The sequence below is a fragment of the Podarcis liolepis genome (genome assembly GCF_965112155.1).
Source record: "Podarcis liolepis genome assembly, chromosome: 13".
Classification (NCBI taxonomy): domain Eukaryota; kingdom Metazoa; phylum Chordata; class Lepidosauria; order Squamata; family Lacertidae; genus Podarcis; species Podarcis liolepis.
Window position 1 is genome coordinate 25248391 of NC_139573.1, and position 24053 is coordinate 25272443.

A 24053-nucleotide genomic window follows, 5' to 3' on the forward strand; every position below is an offset into this window, starting at 1 on the left:
TCATGCACTACCTTTTTATCCAACAGCACTAGTATAATATTCTGTTGCAACATGACCTCTTATCCCACTTTCCCGAGCAGCTTGACTTTTCAAGGATGACTTCATTATGCAGTCTGTCTCCTCTCTCTGATTTAAAAATGAAGCATTGCGAAGTTTGCTGCTAAGGCTACTGCATGTTTGTCAAAAGCAAATTAACTGCAGCTTTCTCTGAATACCCAAGTTAACAAACAAACAAACAAAAACAAAAAAGAAAGAAAAAGAAAGAAAGAAGACCTATCATTTTGGTGTCTATCTGTATGCTGCTGCCTAATTTCTTGCAATAGATCATGACTAGTATGATCCACAACTCAGTTAAATTAAAATCCTTGAATTGAAAATAGGGGTGGGGAATCTGTGACCCTGCAAATGTTAATGGACTCCAACTTACATCAGCCCCAGTTATGATGGTCAAAGTTCAGGAATGTTGAAAGTTGTAGTTCAGCAACATCTGCAGTTTCACAGCTCCCCTTCTGCCGATAGAAAACAATTTGGGGGTAACATTGTAAATGGTATTACCTTTTGTGTGAAAGACCAATATATAGCAGTAATGAATCCCTTTTTACAAAAATGGAGCACAGGCAAGCATTCCAAAGTCTCCTTGGATTTTGAAAGCAGCAAGACGAAAAGTTGAGTTAGTTGTGCTTTCATTCAACATTAAGTCTCCCACAGTTCCCAGCCAGCCAGATATTCATAAACAGGATTTGATACAGCTGGTGCTCTATGCTACCAGCATTTGTTATTAAGCAGTATACTGCCCATACATCTGGAGGTTCAATTGTTCTGTTTCTAGTGTTTGAACTGTGACTTATTTCTTTAACAATGCACACACATGCACGTGACACACACACACACACACACACACACACACACTGCTTAATTGTAAACAAAACCTCTAAACACTTGCAAAGAATAATTTTAAAAAATACATTGAAACTGTCAGTAAAAACCAAAGCTTTAAAACAAGTTTGTTTGTTTTTTAAAAATCAGAATATGGCAAGTCAGTGCTTGATAGTGGAATCATTTAGAGAAAAATGCATGACTGAAGTAAACATTTCACTTGGACTGAGGAGAAGCCAAATTCAGTCTTGAGCTTAAAGACTCACACAGTGGCTATGGGGAAACTCACTATCTGTCAACCTCAGATGCCTCATCTTTAAAACTGGAATGTGACTCAATTGTGTCTTTTTGACAACTGAGAAATGTATGAAATAACATTATGTGCTAGAAAAAATGAATCAAGCTCTTTACACACCATGCATTCATTGTAATCTTACTGTTCAGTGTTGCTTGCTATATTTCACTGCAGACTGTAATCTGTTCTGAATCCCCATCCTGGAAAATGATCTTGATACAGAGGAATATTGTTAAATTGCTCACAAAGTCGGACCTGCGTGGCTACTCTGCTTCTGCTTCCTTCAAGTCACAGTCCCCAATCATTTGTACACCAGGCTAGGTAAATATTCCAGCGAAGCATGCCCAAGGGGAATTGTGTGCAACAAAGATAGCTTAATTTCAATAGTCAGGAGCACACATGACTTCTGATAATTTGAACTGGAAATACTGTCTTAAAAGACAGTAGTAGATGGGCAACTTCTGAAGTAAAACACATCTGCAACTATATGCTCTGATTTATTGCAGGAAACAGGGTGACATGGGTCATTTGGGAATAGGCCATAAGAGTTGCTAGAATCAGAAATCACATAGTGATCTCCATATAACTTTTGTGGTACTGTAATCCACTGCTTTAGGATGGGGGTGGGAATCGAAGGGACTGCACTGATTGGACTTTGGAGGGATTTCCTGATTTCTTTGCATCTTTCATATATAGTTTATATATTATATCTATCAAGCCTATGATGGCTCCTAATCTGCCTTACTCCATAAGAGTAAGTGTATAACAACAGCAGTTTAATCCAATGCCTGAAGCCCTTTGTATTGCTGACTTGTTTCTAGTGTTTGTAAAAGGAACCCCATGACTCCACAAAATTTTAGCCTATAAAGGAACGTGTGACCCTCAAATGACTTAGTTATTTCTTCTTGTTAACTGCTCCTTGCTGTTCAATTCAGGCCTTAGAGCAATGATATAACATTTGGGGAAGAAGATACAACCCAACAATCCAACACTTGAGGCCAAGATGGAGAAGATCTCAACCACCACCATGTATTTTCCCTTTGTGCTCAGGTAAGTTGGAACAAAAGAGACCCACACACTGCAAAACACCAACATGCTGAAAGTGATGAACTTGGCCTCATTAAAAGTGCTGGGCAATGTCCTAGCAAAGAAAGCCACAATGAAGCTGACAAGAGCCAGGAATCCCATGTATCCCAGAACACAGTAAAACATAGAGGCAGACCCTTCATTACATTCAGCTACAATTTCTTTAGACAAGGAGTCCATGTCCAAATCTGGGAAAGGAGGAGCAGTACAGAGCCATACAGTACAAAGAGCTCCTTGCATGAGAGAACAGGAGAGAACAATTGAAGTTGCCAGTTTTTTCCCCACCCAGTTCCTTACTCTGGACCCTGGCCTTGTAGCCATGAATGCCAAAACCACAGTGGTCGTTTTTGCCAACACAGAAGAAACAGCCACAGAGAAGATGATGCCAAAGGTTGTTTGTCGTAGCAGGCAGGTTGCTATCTGAGGTCTCCCAATGAACAGCAATGAACAGAGGAAGCAGAGCAGGAGAGCGACCAGCAGAGTGTAGGTGAGACTTCGATTGTTGGCTTTGACGATGGGGGTGTTTTTGTATTTAATGAATATCCCGAGTACCAGAGCTGCGATCACAGAAAATGAAAGTGCCAAGAAAACTAAAATGATGCTCAAAGCTTCCTCATAAGACAGAAAGTTTAAAATCTTGGGAAGGCATCCATCTTGGTGTTTATTTGGATACTGATCTGCTGGGCATCTGATGCACTTGTCGCTGTCTGAAAAAGGAAATGATGATATCTCCCTCTCCCAAACAAGTGAGGGACTATCTATCTATCTATCTATCTATCTATCTATCTATCTATCATCATCATCTATCTATTGGCCATTAGAGGACATATAATGTGACCTAATGCAAGGGCATGTAGGTGCTGTTTGCTATCCTGAAAGAATGAACATGAAAGCACAATAAATAAATGCTAACTCCTCTTGGTTTTCTTGCAAAGAATCTCTGAAACAATTTATATTGCTTTGAAAGTGATGATGCAGTCTGAACCATGCCTACTTTATGTGTTAATGTTTTAACATGATCATGTGCTGTGTCACCTACCCAAGGCCACAGAAATCATCTCTTCTGGACATGGATCACAGTCATAGCAACAGAATGGTTCCCCATCTTTCTTTTTCCTAATAGAACCTGGGCTGCATTTGTCATTGCACACTGAAGCGGGTGACATCTATTCATAAAGATAAGGGAGGAAAAGCTGAATACATGTTGTTCCCAAGGGAAGATTCAGATTTAACTGAATGACATCAAAGACCTGGGAAAGAGCACTGTGCATGCAGGACAGGTTCATAATTTCTGGGAAATGACTTCTCTGATTTACATGGCTCAGAGAGGAGGCCTTCACAGTCCTGATATTAATTCCACTCATGTCTTTTTATAGGCCATCAAAATATAACATTGTAATAATAATAATAATAATAATAATAATAATAATAATAATAATAACAACAACAATAATATAAACTTCTCAGATGTACATGAATAGTTAGGGGTTATCCAGTGATAACCATTAATCAGAGCATACCTGCTTAAACTTGCTGTGCCATGTGATGATCTCCTCACTAATCATGAACTCTCTGCCTGAAAAAGCCCATGGATCCATCTTTCCCACTTTCACCCTTGAAAAGGATTTGTTAGGGAAAGTAACCCAATTTATAATATCAAATCCACTTTCTAATTCACCTTTCCCATCCAAAGACAACTGGTCCCCAGCACTGTTGTTAAATGAGATTCTCTTCAGGAAAGGATGAATCTACAGTTGAAGAGGCAAAAACACCTTTACAAAATTATGGGAGGTAGAGCAGGATATCATTTTACAAATTTCACTCTAGCCTATTTCAGTATTAGATGAGAAATGTGAGAAAGAGAGCAGGGAAGTGCTTGCTGGTTCCACCACCTCTGTGATTTATAACCTGAGTGCTTTCAACCCTGTCGGATTGACAACCCTATTTGATCAGCATTCTAAATACCATGCACTAAGTCTGACAATTATGAGCATGGTGTTAATACGAACATAAAACAACAGATAAAACATAATTAACATGAAAGTCAATTTTAAACAAAAGTAGCCAGAAAACAGCAAGAGTCTCAAATGTAATAAGTCATCCCAAATGCCACCAGAAGCAGGATCATTTTAAATTGTCAACTGAACCACAGAAATGAGAGAGGTAGAAGAGAATTCCAAAGTCTAGGGTTTGTTCTATGAAGTTACTCAGTTGCTGTTGGTGCATGGTTATGAGACATGGCACAGTTTGGGGACACACAGAGGAAGGACTCCATTGTTGACATGCATGAACAAATAAGTTTGTATTGGAGAAGGGAGTGTTTGAGACATCATGGTTCTGGACCATAGGGCTGGGCAAGAAATTTTGACACATGAGGCATACCCCCGAATAGGGCCCCTCCCCACTTGAGAAGAGGATGAAGATGGAAGATCTACGTTAGGAGCAAGGGTGAAGATAGAAAGATCTACATCAGGATCTGCTACACTGGGTGGACCCTTCCTCCTGATGCGGTTGCCTCACTTTACCTCATGTGCAGGATGGCCATAGAAACGTTTTCAAGTAAAAAGCCAGCTCTTTGATTAGACCCAGAAACTCAAGATATTAACGCGAGTCTGTCATTAATCACTTTTGAGTACAGGTATGTTCAGTTGATGTGCAATTGCTGATGCATGGAAAGTGGAACAGGAGCGGAAAGGGGCTCAACAGGGTGAGGTGGAATGTGGCAGAATGATGCAGGGTGCACTTATATGCATTCTGTGGATGCATGCGGGGCCAGGAACTGAGCTTATAATACAAGTAACAACCATTTCATATGGGTCACCACCTGTATTATTACCTCTAGTCAGTGCAAAGTGCTAGTCCAAGACATTTTGCTGCATGAGGCAGAGGACATCATGACATGCCCTTAGACATTTTGCTGCATGAGGCAGAGGACATCATGACTTCCACTAGACTACACTGGAAGTTGATGGGTGATGGGGTATTGTCCTCTTAAGGAAGCTAGCAGTGAGGGGGGTGGGGGCAGGAGAACCATGCCTATGTAGCATAATCTAGAACACCACCTTTCTTTCTACTCATGTCCCTCAAAATATTTTGGTTAAAGAGGTAGTACCTGCCATGGTTGCGGGTTTGGTCTGGGCTTGGACTTCATTGAGTACATGGTGTGTAAAGCATGTGCTATGACATAAACAGCATTGTATATACTGTAGCTTTGGGGAGTCATGCTCATTTCAAAAAATGGTCCAGAAAGACTCTCCAGCTTCTCCTTCCCAGTGCAGGTTCCATCGTTCTCCCCATCCACAGGGGAATCTAAAAATACACAGTCAAAAGCTTGTTCCCAGAAATCTTGGATGAAATCATCTCCAGTGGGTGAGTGGGGATTTAAGGTCAGAAGGAATTTTTTGAATTCCCGTATCTCAGTGGAGTGAACCGCAAAAGACAACGCTCCTTGGAAGACTTCTAAGTCCCAGTTCCTATGAAACTGCAGTGCTGGGAAGTCCCACTGCGCTGTCAGAATCCAAACTCTGCCTAGAGACTCTGCCGTATCGTCCGCTTGTACTAGCATGTATTTCAAACCCAATGTGGAGTGAGTTTCTGCATATACAACAATTGCATTGGCTGAGTTGTTCTTGAAAAAATGAGAAATATTCTCTGCCTTCATGTACACTTCATGCATTTCAGAGAAGTCTGTCAAGGGAGGCATCTTGTCAGTGAATGCTGTGCAGATACCACTCTGTGAAAGTCTTGGCATCAACCTTCCCACAAAATTTTCTCCTTTATCATCATCCAGTGTAATGATCCCAACCCATGTCCACTCAAAATGCAGAAGTAATTGAACAATTCCAATGTACTGATACTCTTCGTTGGGGACCACCCGGTAGATGAAAGGGAACTGGATCTTAGAACTCAGAGAAGGACCAAATAAATAGTAAGAGACCTATGCAAGAGAAAATTTATTTTCAAAATTGGAAAAGATTCTAACAGTGAAAGTCTGCATACTGAAAAACAGTTATGTAAAAGATTTGCCTTTGAAATTTCAAGGAATGATTATGGTTGCAGTGGTAAAGACTTGACGCTGTTATGCCAAAAAGTGGAGGAGTGAATTTCTGCTGCGGATGGCAAAGTATATGACTATGCATTTATGTCGAAAATAACTTTGTTTGAATGGTGGAGGAAAAAAAATGAAACAATTTCATAATAGATTGTGTACCATTTCTTGAATATTGCCAGAAAATGGCACATGTACAACATTTATTTGATATATTATAAACACTCCTATCAATGGATATAAGTTTTTTTATATATTACTGATACGGTGTTTAATTTTGTCCTTTTCTGTCATATTGATGGTTCTTTTTTTGTATGTTGCTTGAGTGCAACAAAGAACAAATGAGGAGGTTGTAGGCAGCCCAAGTGTGCTTTTAGAATGGAGTAGTAAAGATATGCTCCATTCGTCCTCTGTTCTTCTCTTTTCTCATTAATTTTGCTTTGCTTTTTATCTGTTTTGTCCACAATACATGGAGCTGTATTCATTCATTCATTCATTCATTCATTCATTCATTCAGCCTTTATTGGCATAATACATTGAGTTATATGTTAACATGATATAATGGGAATTTTCACCAGATTCTCCATTGTGTGCTGTTGGAGAAGGACTTGAGTGTTGCTGCTTATGGCCCCAATCATTCCTTCCAAGTGCATACTACTGATTTTTATTATTATCATTTTTAGGTGGAAGGGCAATTGTTGAATGGTAGAACACATGTTTGGCATGGGAAACGTTCCAGGTTCAATTCCTGGAATCTTGCAGTAGGGCTTGGAGAGATCCTTGTCTGAAGTACTGCAGAAAAACCTCTGGTCATTGTTGACAAAATTGAGTTGATAGACTGATTCAGTATATAACAACTTTCTGTGTTGTTTTATGTACTATTTGGAACTTGGCAAGATACTCCACAAGACATCTCTTCCATCTCTCCCCTTTAACTTTATGCACCATTTCTGCTTATACCATTACATATTTCAGTGCAACTTTCTGATTATAATTTATACGTTGATTAAAGAGGTCCCCTCCTCCCATTTCCAGACAGACAACTGCTGCAGAGATGTTCATGATCATTAAGCAAGTTAAACCCTTAAAGAGAATATATGCTTTTCTCTTTTTTTAAAGAGATTTATTAAAAAGCAGATTTGCTCCAAAATGAAGCAAGGTGTTCTATTGTCATCACATTCATGTCTTCTCTATCTTTCTCCTTCACATATTCATATATGTGTGTGCCAGTTCTGAGCATACAAGGGAGGTTTTGAAACCTATGTGCCTCACATATACACCCTACCTGAGGAATCTTATAGGTGCCTAAGATGGTAGCCATGTAAAGTGAGGTTTCAGCATCAAGTCCTCCGATGGCAGCTATCAGATTCTTCTGTGTGCCACACTTGTAGTTGGGGACTACACTTTTCTGGCTAAAAAGAAGGTTCAGAGTGGTTTGAAATGTCAACTTTTCATTGAAGTAGCTGTCATAGATGTGGAATCCCAATGTAACATTTGGTAAAATCCTGGGATCCTCATTGATCTCCTTAACTGCATACACGAAGGCCAGGACATACTGGTAGTATTTTATCACTACACTGAAATGAGAGTGCAGGTTATAACATAAACTTGCTAGACCTCATGATCTACTTGTCGAGTTCACATGGTTGTTACAGAGAACTCTGCAGGCATTAATGGCATAGGAAACATGGTACTGTGGGAACCTGCAAGACTGTCTGTTTTGACTTGTACCCAATGACCCAATTAAGGAAATAACACAAGGTAATGACTGTTTCATCCCTTCTCATCACGAGAGTGATTTTCTTTAGCAGGGAGCCTTTTGTATTTGTGCAATCCTCATGTAATTGAGAACACAGATATTCCAGGGTTCAGAATCACCAGTAGAGCATCCATGGACTTAAAAGGCTCCCTGCTGGGGCCAGGAGAATTTGAGGGGCCTTGAGGATTGGGTTAAATGTGAAACCCCACTGTACCTGCATTGCCACTACAAGGCTGTAATGCTTGAAAAGGCCTGTTCTGCACATTATCATTATTACATCTTTAAATGCTTCAAAACCATATGAAATTTACACACCCCCAACCCCAGGCAGTGAGGTTTCAAATCAGGGGACTATAGATGAAGCAGGGGAGGGAAAGGCAAAATGCAAAGGGGAACAAGGGTGTGCACATATATTTTCTAACTCCCATATACACACACGAATCATGGAAAACATATTTTGTTAATATAAAAATGTATTTTAAAAACACAGTGACTTATTTCTGAACATTGTGCTGTATGCAATGCTAGTCCAGTCAAACTTAATGAACGTTACTGAATTAGGTTCATTAATTTCAGAGGGTCTACTTCAGGTAGGACTTGCTTTGGATACAACCCATTTATCTATCATTTGGAATCATAACAAAAACTCCCAACGATCTCCTTATGGACATCTCATGGAAGAAAGATACTTACAGAGAATCTCCAACAAACATTGCATTGGGGTGTACATCAAAGGTTATAGTGTTAAAGAAAGAGAAGAACTGAGAAGAGATACCACCAATGATGAGGTCGCCCTGCTCATAATACTCATGTGGGATCTGTAGGGGATTGTTCACACTGCAAGTAGGTGGATGTGCCTTGCTCTCAATCTGGGGAAGAAATGTCAATGTTAACATCAGTAGCCACAGCAGCAACAACAGCATTGCACATAAAAGCGAACTCTTTTCTACGGAAGCAAACCCACTCTTCCAGGCTAATTCATTATTATCTAGTATCAGCTGGTTCAGAACAGATTTGTTTCTACGCTCTCCTGAAGCCGCTATGTGACCTGTAAAATTGCTCTTCCTGTCCACAATCCACACCCCCAAGCTCTGAAAAGCACATAAATAGGGTTTTATATGTATTTTCATCTTGATTATTTATTATGAGTCTAGTCTCTGAAAATCCATGTTGTCATTGTGAAGAAAGAATTACTGTAATTTGACATAATTATAAGGTAATTATAAATCAGCTTCCCAGAGTGCTCTGCTCATAGAGAGCAGAACAGCAGAAGAAAACATGTTGGCTGGGTATTATCTCAGGGCTGTTTCTTTCTGGGATCAAGATCAATAACTGGGCATAGAATGACACTGAGTAAGAAAATACATTCAGAAAACTACAGTCCTTGGGATGAAGCCATAGGAATAGGGAATTTATGCTTGTCCAGGTGTTATTGGACACCAGCTGCCATCATCCCTGACTCCTAATCATGTAGGGCTATATGTCAGCATCAAGTATCTTGAGCTGGGCTCACAAATGGATTCACAAGCAGTGCCATTCCCATTACATCAGTGCTATATATGCATGATCAGTTATGATAATCAGTACTCTGGGAGGTGCATTCTGCATTAGTTGCAACCTCTAGACCATCTTCAAGGGCAGCTTCTTGTAAAGGGTATTACAATAGTTCAGTATGGAGATTGCTAGAGCACAAGTCACTGTAGCTACTGTATATGCAGAAACACTGTCTTCATTGGATTTTATAGTGTTGCTGCGTGAAGTAGAAACAGCTTATATAAAAGAGATAACTCTCAGAAGCAGGCTTTCAGCTGTTTATCTCCAGACCCTTCTGTGGTTGGAAAGAGCAATGAAACTTGCACAGGGAAGGAGAAACTATGCCATACCCCCTACTTTATACACAGTCTTTAGCTGAAGAAATTGTGGTTGACTGTAATGAAAGACCCATCCCTACATTTTATTCTGTGCTTAGATAATTAGAGATTCCTGGCTCTGGTCAGCTTGGCTGTCATTTTCTTTGCTAGAACATCGCCCAACATTTTTAATGAAGCCAAGTTCATCATTTTCAGCATTTTGGTGTTGTGCAGTGTGTTTGTGTTTGTGTGTGTGTGTGGGGGGGTATCTTTTGTTACCTGAGCAGATATCTAACTGTTCAGTACAGTTGACAAACCTTTTTAAAGAATGATTCTCCCCTCATAGTTCATCCTCACAGAAAGAAAGCTTCTTATAATGACACAATCCTATAGCAAGATCTGCTGGGATTAGTGGGGTGAGGAAACAGTGGGCTTCTAGATGAACTTGGAGGTTACTGGTACAGATGTGCTACATCAGCATATCTTCCCATCCTGATGGAGCCAGGACCTAGCTGGCTGAGATGAGCCCAATGGAACTTCAGACAGCATAATCCCCCTAAAAGAGGAATTCTGGGGGTGTTGTGAGAGACGGATCAGAGAGGGGGACTTAGGTTGTATCCTAACCCTGATCTACTCAGCCACGTGACATGGCAGCCTGTCAAAAGAGTCATGTGACTGAAACATTGTTTTAAACACTTGTTTTACCTCTGCCAAACTGAGACTGACTCAGCCAGCAACAGTCCTGGTTCTGAAGAGAGTTTGGAGTAAAACCCCATCTAGGGTCGGGAATTGGCCAATTTCTCAGACACAGGAGCTGCTTAACCACAGTCCTTGTGTCTTGCCAGGATTCAAATTTGTTCAGCTTGTTCTCCTTCATTCATCTTACAACTGCATGCAGGCAGTGGCTCAGTAATTGCACAACTACTCCTGATTCAGATGATATGGAGAAGTAGACCTGGGTGTCATCATCATCATCATACTGATGGCACGTTGCCCTAAATCTCCTAATGACCACTCCATGTGGCTTTGTGTAGATATTAAATAGCACTGGAGATAAGAAGGTCCCGTGCAGCACCTCATAATATAGCTATATAGCTGCCAAACAAACCATGATTATCTGGCCAGAGAGACTAGCGGAGAGAAAAGCAAAGGACACAGAGAGCATAAGGAGAGTGGGGGATTATATCTCTTCCTCCATCGCCCTAGGCTCCATATTGCGTATTCACTTCACTCCTCCGACAGAGGAAAAATAAATTAATTAGGAAGAGGGAACCACATCATTATCTGGATAGGTCATTTCCTGGTCTACACTGAGAATTTACTTCTAAATGATCCCAAGAAAAGTTCCTATAGTAGCTGCTTGTGTAACCACAGGCATCATCATAAAAGGGTATATGCACTATGCAAAAGAGGACACACGATGGTATAAAAGGTGTATATCTTCATTCATATTTACTGGTGCAAACTTTGAAATAATTTTCAGAATTAAATTTTACAGAAGTCAATTAAATTCCCATACAGATCCCCACAAATTTATTCAATTAAATTTCACATGACTTCCAGATTACCCCAAATCAGTTAATCCCTCTGCAGTAAATTTACCAACAATTAATTTCCAAGCAGATGCTGTTCAAAAAGGATTTCCCTTCAATTAATCATCTCCCTTCAATTATTATCATTACCCTTGATATTAAAATTTTTAAATAACTGGGAGTGCAATTGTGTTTCTAGTAGAGAGGGTCTTAATACCAGATGAGGTGTATTCACAGTACAATCCCCCTGGAAATGGAACGGAAGCTATGATATTATCAAGGGATATTTGAAGTTTCATTTTAAGACTTCCAGCATGGTAGAAATAGCTCTCAGTACAAACCAAATTATGACTACTCAGAAGGAACTTCAATTAAATTCCATGGATATTTGTCTCAGGTAAGTGGGATTGGGACTGCAGGTTTAGGTTGCTGATTAATGAAGTTGAACAAACCAAGACACTTTCCAGAATCTTACTGGATGTACATGGGGAAAGGACACTGGTTCGTACTGGAAATACTGGAGTGTCTAGTATGAGAGGGAGTATCTGGTGTTGGAAATATATTGGGAATTGGGATACTAATGCTCCCGAATCCCCTGTTTAGCTCTGGTTTAAAAGCTCGCTTTGTAATTCCAATCATCACTACCTTTTAATAGCCAGCAGAGATCAGTAGGTGTTTCTGCAGATCAGGATTTTTCAAAAGACAGAAGGAGAAAGGATTGGTGCCACCAACTGCAAAGCCTATGATGGCTCCTAATCTGCCTTACGCCATAAGAGTAAGTGTATAACAACAGCAATTTAAGCCAATTCCTGAAGCCCTTTGTATTGCTGACCTGTTTCTAGTGTTTGTGAAAGGAATCCCATGACTCCACAAAATTTTAGCCTATGAAGGAACATGTGACCCTCAAATGACTTAGTTATTTCTTCTTGTTAACTGCTCCTTGCTGTTCAACTCAGGCCTTAGAGCAATGATATAACATTTGGGGAAGAAGATACAACCCAACAATCCAACACTTGAGGCCAAGATGGAGAAGATCTCAACCACCACCATGTATTTTCCCTTTGTGCTCAGGTAAGTTGGAACAAAAGAGACCCACACACTGCAAAACACCAACATGCTGAAAGTGATGAACTTGGCCTCATTAAAAGTGCTGGGCAATGTCCTAGCAAAGAAAGCCACAATGAAGCTGACAAGAGCCAGGAATCCCATGTATCCCAGAACACAGTAAAACATAGAGGCAGACCCTTCATTACATTCAGCTACAATTTCTTTAGACAAGGAGTCCATGTCCAAATCTGGGAAAGGAGGAGCAGTACAGAGCCATACAATACAAAGAGCTCCTTGCATGAGAGAACAGGAGAGAACAATTGAAGTTGCCAGTTTTTTCCCCACCCAGTTCCTTACTCTGGACCCTGGCCTTGTAGCCATGAATGCCAAAACCACAGTGGTCGTTTTTGCCAACACAGAAGAAACAGCCACAGAGAAGATGATGCCAAAGGTTGTTTGTCGTAGCAGGCAGGTTGCTATCTGAGGTCTCCCAATGAACAGCAATGAACAGAGGAAGCAGAGCAGGAGAGCGACCAGCAGAGTGTAGGTGAGACTTCGATTGTTGGCTTTGACGATGGGGGTGTTTTTGTATTTAATGAATATCCCGAGTACCAAAGCTGCGACCACAGAAAACGAAAGTGCCAAGAAAACTAAAATGATGCTCAAAGCTTCCTCGTAAGACAGAAAGTTTAAAATCTTGGGAAGGCATCCATCTTGGTGTTTATTTGGATACTGATCTGCTGGGCATCTGATGCACTTGTCCATGTCTGAAAAAAGAAAGAAAATGATGATAACTCCATATTCCAAACAAGTGAGGGACAAAAACATATAGTGCCATCATATATATTTCTACTCAGAAGTAAGTCCCATTAAATTCAATAGAGTATATTTATCAGTAGGTGGTTTTAGGATTGCTGTGTGTAGCATGTAAACATTGGGAGAACAGAAGCCTGCAGGGAGCTATCAGGCACAATGGTTCAATATAAACTCCTGTTGTTTCAACAGCTAATAAGCAATTTCTTGTTTTAGGATCTATACATAATTGGAGATGCTTAATGCTGAAAGGGATTGTTATATCTAGGCTAAGGTTTGGTGATTAGCTTCAAAATGGATGTGTTCATTGGTCAAGCTTTATTCTTCATGCAGAAGGACGTAACTTCATTCCTTGGTATCACCTGCTGAAAATATCAGGTAGAAGGTGATATCAGAAATCTCTCCTTATGATTGCAATTCTTAGCATGCCTGCTCAGAAATATGTCCCCTTGAATTACGTCTGCGTGGGAGCCACCACTTACCAGAATGAATAATACCAGCTAGTAAAGGGACAAATAATCCATCCTAGTATAAGGCCCTAAGATGGAACTGTAGATGCTGCTTTGCTATCCTTAAAGCACAAGAAATAAATGCTAATTCCTCTTGGTTTTCTTGCAAAGAATCTCTGAAATAAGTTAGATTTCTTTGGAAGGGATGATGTAGTCGGAACCATGCCTACTCATGTGTTAATGTTTTAAGATGATCATGTGCGAGGTCACCTACCCATGGCAACAGAAATCATTTCTTCTGGACATGCATCACAGTCGTAGCAACAGAATGGTTCACCATCTTTCTTTTTCCTAATAGATCCTGGGCTGCATTTATCATTGCACACTGAAGAGGGTGACATCTATTCATAAAGACAAGGGAAGAAAAGCTTAATGCATGCTGCTCTCAATGAATGATTCAAATATAACTGAATGGCATCACAGACCTGGGAGAGAACACTGCTAATATTTTTCTAGGAAATGATTTCACAGGCCTTCACAGCCCTGGTATTAATTCCACCCATGTCTTTTTAAAGGCAATCAAAATATAATATGCAGATGATATTATTATTATTATTATTATTATTATTATTATTATTATTATTATCATCATCATCATCATCATCATTATTAACTTCATTGATGTACATGAGTGGTTAAGGGGAGGAAAGATCACTATACCACTGGCTTATTCCATTTACTCTACTGTATAATTTTGCTGGAGTAGAAAAGTTGTAGCACGTGATTTGCATGCAAAAGGCCCAAACTTCAGTCCTTGGCATCTCCAGGCAACGCTGAGAAAAGGCTTCTTTCTGAATCCCCAGTCAATCATGTAGACAACCATGAGTTAGATGACCTAGGGGCCTGACTCAGTATGACAGATTTCCATGTTTCTAAGGGGTAGATCATTGTCCAAAATGCTCCTTTAGAATATATTAACAAAAGCTCTTGTGACAGGGTCACAATATTGGCAGCTTTGTACTTTCTAAGGAGATTTACCTTATTATGGCAAGGTAAAGGTAAAGGACCCCTGGGCAGTTAAGTCCAGTCAAAGGCAACTATGGGGTGTGGCACCCATCTCACTTTTCAGGCTGAGGGAGACGGCATTTGTCTGCAGACAGCTTTCCAGGTCATTTGGCGAGCATGGCTAAACTGCTTCTGGCCCAAAGGGACATGTGATTGGTGCCAGAGTGCATGGAAATGCCGTTTATGTTCCCATTGCAGTGGTACCTATTTATATACATGCACTGTTATGCTTTTGAACTGCTAGGTTGGCAGAACATGTGATAGAGCAATGGGAGCTCACCACCATTGCATGGATTCAAACCACCAACCTTCTGATTGGCAAACCCAAGAGGCTCAATGGTTTAGACCACAGTGCCACCCGTGTCCCTTTATTTTGGTAAAAATGGTCCATCTACAACTGATATCACAACATTCAACCACTGATAACCATTAATCAGAGCATACCTGCTTAAACTTGCTGTGCCATGTGATGATCTCCTCACTAATCATGAACTCTCTGCCTGAAAAAGCCCATGGATCCATCTTTCCCACTTTCACCCTTGAAAAGGATTTGTTAGGGAAAGTAACCCAATTTATAATATCAAATCCGCTTTCTAATTCACCTTTCCCATCTAAAGACAACTGGTCCCCAGCACTGTTGTTAAATGAGATTCTCTTCAGGAAAGGATGAATCTACAGTTGAAGAGGCAAAAACACCTTTACAAAATTATAGGAGGTAGAGCAGTATATCATTTTACAAATTTCACTCTAGTCTTTTTTTAGTATTAGATTAGAAATGTGTGTGAGAGAGCAAGGAAGTGCTTGCTGGTTCTACCACCTCTGTGATCTAGAACCTGAGTTCTTTCACCCCCTGCCTGAATTACAGTCCTATTTGTTTAGGGTTCTAAATTGCATAGCAATCTATGTGAATACATCAAGGTGCATGTTTCAGAAGCTACCCACTTCATGCATTAAGTGTGACAGTGATGGTCATGGTCATGTGACAGAGGGGGCAGGACTAAATAGGGCATCCTGATTCTCCATAATTACATGACAGAAACTCACCCCTAAAAGGGCATCTGAGTTTGGTTGGTTTACCCTTTTTTAAACAATACTTCAATCCTGCCTTGGATAAAACATAATTAACATGAAAGTCAATTTTAAACAAAAATAGCCAGAAAACAGCAGGAGTCTCAAAGGCAATAAGTCATCCTAACTGCCATCAGAAGTAGCATCATTTTAAATTGTCAACAGAACCACAGAAGTGAGGGAAGCAGATGAGAGTTCCACAGCCAAGGGCCCGTTCTGTGAAGTCACTCAGTGGACTTAATATGTTGATCGTGACCGTATAGCAGCTGATGGTGCTTGGTGCAGGGACATGGCACAGTTTGGGGACACAGAGAGGAAGGACGCCATTGTTGACATGCATGAACAAATAAGTTTGTATTGGAGAAGGGAGTCTTTGAGGCATCATGGTTCTAGACTGCAGGGCCACCCAAAACATTTTGGTAACCTGTGGCAGACCCCAAAATGGGTCTTTTCCCCACTTGGGAAGGAGGGGATCAGGGAAGGTCTACATTAGTAAAAGGAGTGGAGAGAAACAAAGATCTGTTCCCTCCTGAGGTGGTTGCCTCACCTTGCCTCTTGTGCTGACTGGCCCTGCCAGACCATAGAAAACTTTTCAAGTCAAAACCAGCTCTTTGATTAGACCCAGAAACCAACTGTTCCTGAAACAGGAGACTCAATGCATCAACATAAATCTTTTGAGTATTATAAGCTCTGGTCAATGCATAGCTCCAGTACAATACATTTCCCTGCATGAAGCAAAGGACACAATGACATATTCCCCATTCCACTAGACTAGACTGGAGGTTGATGGGTCATGGGGTAGTGTTCTCTTCCTAAGGAAGCTAGCAGTGAGGGGGTGGGACAGAAAAGCCATGCTTATGTAGCATAATCTAGAAATCCATAGTCCCCCATTCCTTGTCTAATGGTAGGGCAGGCACTGGAGGTACAGGACGTTTTTCCTTTTAAAATGCTAGATGCTTCAGCTTCTGCAGCTGACGATGAATATGGGTTACTTTTCTTCATTGCTCTCTTCATTCTCTTTGAGAAAGCAAGATGAGGCAGCCATGCAAGCTGCATCTGCTTACAGTGGCTGCTAGTAAATGTGATTCTCCTCTTCTCTACATTCCATAATGAATGGCGGGGATTTAAATTATTGTGCTCCCTCTATCTTGTTTGTGTCTTGTTATGGTTGGTGATCAGTTTTGTTGTTAGTACTGGCTCTGGTGTAATCGCTTGAATAGTTGAGCAGGAAGGAGCTCCTGGTTAGTGTGAAACATGTAGACACAGCAGTTAATTATGACTGAGATATAGAAGGGAAGTGAATGTTTACGTGGGATGCAGAAGGATGCAGAGAGGGGAAATGGAGACCAAAGGTTCCAAATGCTGGTTCCTAACTTGCAAATGATGCTTTTGGGGGCTCAAACATTATATCAGCACCAGATCCAAGTGAGGGGAGCAGGAAGTTGCAACATGATAAAAGAAATGTGAGAATCCATTTTATTTTCAGAAGCAGCATAAGATTGGTCATGTGAAAATGAAGAAAGAGTCCTATCATACATGGTGTAAATATCCCTAATGTCTGACAAGATGGGGAAAAGATGGACTCCTATAGTTAGCAGTGTAAAAAGCTGACAAGGTAGAAGTAGAAATGCTCATTACTGGATAGCAGATAGTCAGGTATCACAATCTTTAAACATGAGGGTATGATCTGGATTTTCTATTCACGTCCGTCAAGATGATTTGGTTAAAGAGCTAGTACCTGCCATGGTTGAAGGTTTGGAAGTGTTGCAACCACTCTGGGCTTGGACTTCAATGAGTACATGGTGTTTAAAGCATGTGCTATGATGTAAACAGCATTGTATATACTGTAGCTTTGGGGAGTCATGCTCATTTCAAAAAATGGTCCAGAAAGACTCTCCAGCTTCTCTTTCCCCGTGCAGGTCCCATCGTTCTCTCCATCCATAGGGGAATCTAAAAATACACAGTCAAAAGCTTGTGCCCAGAATTCTTGGATGAACTTGTCTCCATTGGCTGAGTAGGGATTTATGGTCAGAAGGAAATTTTTGAATTCCTGTACCTCAGTGGAATGGACTGCAAAAGACAAGGCTCCCTGGAAGACTTGTATATCCCAATTCCTTTGAAACTGCACTGCTGGGAAGTCCCATTGGGCTGTCAGAATCCACATTCTTCCTTGAGCATTTGCCATATCTCCTGCTTGTACTAGAAAATATTTCAAAATCATTGTAGAATGAGTTTCTGCAAATACAACAAGTGCTTTGACTGTGTTGTTCTTGAAAAGATGAAGCATGCTCTCTGCCTTCATGTACCCTTCAAATATTTCAGAGAAGTCCGACAGAGCAGGCATCTTGTCAGTGAATGCCGCACAGATGCCGCTTTGTGAAAGTCTTGGCATCAAGCTTCCCACAAAATTTTCTCCTTTATCATTATCCTCTGTTATGATCCCAACCCACGTCCACTCAAAATGCAGAAGTAATCGAACAATTCCAATGTACTGATACTCTTCATTGGGGACCACGCGGTACATGAAAGGGAACTGGGTCTTAGAACTCATAGAAGGACCAAATAAATAATAAGAGACCTATGCAAGAGTAAAGAGTTTGTCAAACGTTGAACAGAGATTTACAGTACAAGATATGCAGTCAAAAGTACTCATGCAAGAGATTTGCCTTTAACATTTCAAGACATGGTTATGTATGTAGTGGTAAAGACTAGAATTTATTATGCCAAAAATTAGAGGAAAACAAATTCTTTTGCAGGAGACAAAGTATATGAATGTGCAGGTTTCTTATAATGGATGGCCATTGCCCGAAGCTCAGTTCCATCCACATTCCCATCTTATTATATGCCAATGGCACAGTCACTTTGTCTCCCACAAGTGTTGGCTTGAAGCAGCTCCTGTGCTGCTGCTAGGAATATTGTACAGCCAACAGACTGGAACTGAACTTCGCAAAATCTAAAGCGCTTTTGTTCTCAAGAACTTGGAAGCCTCATAGATGGGAGATCAGCAAAAACCCATTAGAACAGGTTAAAAACTTTAAATAACTAGGCATCCACTTCCAATATAATACTTCCTGGAAATACCATTGTAAGCTTGCACTTAACAGAGTGGATACTCCAGCTCTATGACCTGTTTCTTCTTTAACAGAGAGAATCAGTTCGTCCCACCTGCACTAAAGGTCTTTAATGCCAAAGTAGTCCCAAAACTCCTGAATGGCATTCCATTATGCATTGGTGCAGTTAACCAATCTAAATTTATCTGCAAAATCCAGGTGCTGCCAAATTGTGTGTCATATGCAGCCATGTGTCTGGAAACTGGACAAAGGCTGCTGGAAACCAAAGCGCGGCTCACCACTATAAAATTCTGGCTCCATCTACATTTCATGTCCTATCTGTCTTTTTCAACTTTCCACATGCTGGCAGAATCCTACCACTCCAAATGCCTAGCTTGCAGTGAGAGCAAAATCAGAACCTGTTGCCTATCGCTTGAGTCACTGCTTATGCAGAATCCTAGAGATTGAATTCCAAACCCTTTGCAGTGCAGCCAGCAAAACCTGTTCCCCACTGGGGTTGGGAATTCCACCCTCGTTTTGCCAGGACACTCCATTTTTACACCAGCTTTACAATCCCCAGGTATGCAGAGCTCTTTCCCTCACAAGATTTAACATCTTACTGTCTGCAGTTTTGCAAGGTCGATCCTTGAAAATCCCATACTCATACTGACCTTGTGGCACAAAACAGGTTGAATCCATCACACACGTTTTATTTTATTTCCCATTTTATGCAAAAATATATGATAAATATTTGCCCCCCCCCTTATTGAAGGAAGGAATTTATTGCACCCACTCTTCCAGGGTGTCTTATCTGCTAAGCAATTGTAGTGATGATGTTGTGGAGAATGTAGCAAGATTTTTGAGTGACTCTATGAAATTACACTTGTCTTTAGATCCATCTTTGTATCTCATGATGTCTGGACATTTTTATCTGAAAGTATCTCCTGTTATGTTTTGTTAACTGTGTTGTGCTCTGATCCATGTATATGATGCACTTTTTTATGCCAATAAAGGAGATTGATTGAACATTCATGAGGACAAGAGCGATTGTTAATATTATTTTTAAAAAGCAGGTTTTTCTCCACAAAGAAGCATTCACAGCTTCTCTACCTTTCTCCTTCACATACTCAAATATGTTTGTTCCAGTTCTAAGGATACAAGAAAGGGATGCATGTCAGGTGTTTGAAACCCACATGTCTCATAGAAACATCCTACCTGTGGGATCTTATAGATGCCTAAGATGGTAGCCATGTAAAAGGAGGTTTCAGCATCGAGTCCCCCAATGGCAGCTATCAGATTGTTCTTTGTGCCACACTTATAGTTGGGGACTGTCCTTTTCTGGCTAAAAAGAAGGTTCAGAGTGGTTTGATATGTCAACTTTTCGTTGAAGTAGCTGTCATAGATGTGGAATCCCAATGTAGCATTTGGTAAAATCCTGGGATTCTCGTTGATCTCCTTAACTGCATACACGAAGGCCTGTAAATACTGGTAGTATTTCGTCACTACACTGAAATAAGAGTGCAGGTTATATAACCCATAAATTTTCTAGACCTCATGAACTACTTGTCAAGTTCACATTGTTCTTATAGAGAAGTCTGCAGGCATTAATGACTTGAACAGGAAGCATGGCAAGGAAGAAGCCTGTAGGGCAGTCTGTTTTGTCTTGTCCCAAATGTTCCACTGAAGAAAATGATGCTAGTGAATTTCTGTGGTGGGCAGCCAGTTGTATCTTTGCAAATACCATGTGATTGAGAACCCAGATCTTCTAGGGATCTGAATCACCCATGGAACCTCAGTGTATACAAAAGGCTTCCTGCTGCAGAAGTTCATTGTCATCACATGTAGGAGCAAGATAATTTGCAGCCCCCTGAGGGACTAAATGTGTGGGTCCCGTCTGCTTGCACTGCCACTTCAAGGCCGTAATGTCTGAAATGGCACTTACTGTACATTATCACATCATTAAATGCTTCAAAATCATACGGAAAAAATCAGACACACAATCTTGCATGGGGAGGTATTCAAGTGACAGATCAGGGGACTGGAGATCTAGGAGAAGAGGGAAAGGCAAAATGTAGGGTAGATCAAGGGTGTGCAAATACATTTTCTATTAACATCAAAGAATAATGGCATACATTGAGCTCTATCCAGGGCTAGTCCCACCGAAATTAAGGAATATGACTTAGGTTCATTGATTTCAGTGGGTCTGTTTCAAGAAGGACTAGCATTGGATACAACCCATTGTTACCGTTAGGAATTGTAAATTTTAAAAAATTCATTATGACCTGCTTATGGACATCTCATGGAAAAAGATACTTACAGAGATTCTCCAACAAACATGGCATTGGGGTGTTCATCAAAGGTTATAGTATTAAAGAAAGAGAAGAACTGAGAAAAAATACTGCCAATGATGAGGTCACCTTGCTCATAATACTCATGCGGGATCTGTAGGGGATCGTTCACACTGCAAGTAGCAGGTTGTGACTTGCTCTCAATTTGGGGAAGAAACGCCAGTGTTAACATCAGTAGCCACAGCAACAATAACAGCATTGCACATAAGGGTGAATTCTTTTCTACCAAAGCAAACCCACTCTTCCAAGCTAATTCATTATTATATAATAGCAGCTGGTTCAGAACAGATTTGTTTCTGCACTCTCTTGATGCTGCAAGTCGATAGTGATACTATGTGGCCTGTGAAATAGCTCTTCCTGTCCACAATCCACACCCCCAAACTCTGAAAAGCACAGACATAAGTTTTTATATGTATTTTCATATTGATTACTTTTTATGAGTGTAGTCAATGAAAATCCATGTTGTCGTCAGCCAGAAAGGATTACTGTAATTTGACATAATTATAAGGTAATTATAAATCAGCTCCTTAAATGTTCTCCTCATAGAGAACAGAACAGCAGAAGAAAACATGTTGGTTAGTTGTTATCTCAGGGCTGTTCCTTTCTGGGTTCAAGATCAACACCTGGACATACTATGACACTGAGCAAGAAAATACATACAGAAAACCAAAGTCTTGGGACAAAGACATAGGAATAGGGAACTTGTGCCTGTCCATATGTTGCTGGACTCCAGCCTCCATCTTCCCTGATTACTGACCATGCCTGCTAGGACTGAAGGGAATTGGAGTCCTACAACAACTGGAGAATTTCAAGTTTCCTATTCTAGCTTGTTAAGTGGATATAAAGGAGAATAGTATTGATGTCATCCCTCTGCAACCTTGCATAGGATTACAGTGGTTGAATGCATTCTACACCGGGCTGCTTTAGTACATTAATATAAACATTTAATGATACTATGGTGGTGGTGGTGACAGTGATTAACCATATTGTAGTCATCCTTTTACATAAGGTTCTAGGGTTGAAATGCATGGCATAAAAATAATAGAATAAAAAAATACATAACATTTCAATATAATTGACATAAAAGTTACCTTTAAAAAATCAAAATAATAAAAGAGCAGGTGATAATTTTTTTCTTATTATAGTGGTACCTCTGGATACGAACGGGATCTGTTCCAGATCCCTGTTCGCATCCTGAAGCAAATGTAACCCGCACCTGCATGTCTACGCGTGTGCGGGTCGTGATTCACAGCTTCCACGCATTCTCGTGACCTCATTTTGACCGTCTGCACATGCGTGAGTGGTGAAACCCAGAAGTAACGCGTTCTGTTACTTCCGGGTCGCCGCGGAGTGCAACCCGAAAGCCCTCAACCTGAAGCATATTTAACCTGAGGTATGACTGTAGTTCTGAATACCAACACCTCCCAAAGACCTGGATAAAGAGGTGCATTGTCAGCTGCTCCTGAAAACTTAATTATGTTGACACTTGATGCACCTCTGAGGGAAGGTCACTTCAGAGGCAGGTTGTAACCACAGAGATGGGTGTCCCAAACTTTTCCAGGAGGTGGCATCACCAGCAAGGCCTCCTCTGCAGATCATAACTCACAAGCAAGTTGGGATGAAGTACTCTTTCAGATAGTTGCTCTCAAGGTTTTTAGGGCCGTATATACACTTCAGTACCTTGGAATAGGTCCATAAGTGGGCTGACAAACAGTGCTACTCCTTGACTCTCCTTTTTATGTTCTCAATCAGCCATGATCATCACCACTCTGATCACTGCTTTCTGCATTAGTTGCTGTTTCTGGACTATCTTCAAGGGCAGCTTCCTGTATAGGGCATTATAATAGTTCAGTTACCAGAGCATGGGTCGCTGTAGCTATTGTATATGCAGAAACACTGTCTTCATTGGATTTCATATTGTTGCTGCATGAAGTAGAAACAGTTGATATGACAGAGATGGCTCTCAGAAGCAGGCTTTCAGCTGTTTATCTTCAGATTCCTCTGTGATTGGGAGAGCAATGCAACTAGCACTGGGAAGAATAAGCTGTGCCATGCTTTTACATGTAGTCTTTGGCTGACAAAATTGTGGATTGATGTAATGAAGCATCTGTCCCTATGTTTTATTCTGTACTGACACATATGGGATTCCAGGCTGTCAGCTTTGCCTTAGCCAGGATGCTTTTTGCAATGTGGGAGTCTCTTTTGATACCTGAGCACTGTCATGGATTTCTGGGGAGGAAGATGGCGGACTAAACCTCTCTTGTTGACACTCTATCGAAAGAGATAATTATGTGGTGACCAGTGATATAGCCAACTCACAAATCTTGGTTATCACATTCACTCTGGAAAAACAGGGAACTAGGGATAAAACTCTGATGCTCTGAAAAAGCTGTTCCATGCTGAGAGACTGAGGAGCTTTGTGGGACTCAGATGGGGGTGACTTAGAGCGTAGGAACATCCATCATGCCCAAACACTACATAATAGCCCTTAGGCTCAATCCTGAAGGCACAGCCCATTGAGGGTGCTCCATCAGCACAGCCAGTGCCGGTGAACAGCATTCACATAGCAAGTGAATCGATGGAGCTGCTTAAAAAGTTTTGCCAGCAGCCATGTGAATCTCTATTGGCTTGGATGCTGTGTTTGTGGGATGGGGGTGATGATGGCTCGAGGAGGTGGAGAATATGAGGAGTGTGGCAATGCATTTAGCTTTACAGCAGAGACTATATGGAGCTGAGGAAGGCAAGGGAATCATTCATTGCTTGATTG

At 40.8% G+C, this 24053-nt stretch overlaps 2 protein-coding genes across 2 annotated transcripts; both read right to left on the reverse strand.

The window, feature by feature from the left end:
• Positions 1–2062: 2062 nt before the first annotated feature.
• Positions 2063–10258, reverse strand: LOC310692517 (vomeronasal type-2 receptor 26-like; the record flags this gene model as incomplete). The annotated part of the gene is made up of 7 exons (XM_083473461.1): positions 2063–2964; positions 3297–3423; positions 3778–4005; positions 5370–6194; positions 7591–7882; positions 8758–8933; positions 10232–10258. The coding sequence occupies 7 exons, from the start codon at positions 10256–10258 to the stop codon at positions 2063–2065; spliced, it is 2577 nt and encodes an 858-aa protein (XP_083329587.1).
• Positions 10259–12358: 2100 nt separating this feature from the next.
• Positions 12359–21458, reverse strand: LOC310692518 (vomeronasal type-2 receptor 26-like; the record flags this gene model as incomplete). Its single annotated transcript, XM_083473462.1, has 6 exons — positions 12359–13260; positions 14030–14156; positions 15265–15492; positions 17627–18466; positions 20154–20445; positions 21256–21458. 6 exons carry the CDS (start codon positions 21456–21458, stop codon positions 12359–12361), a joined length of 2592 nt encoding a protein of 863 aa, XP_083329588.1.
• Between the last annotated feature and the right edge of the window lie 2595 nt (positions 21459–24053).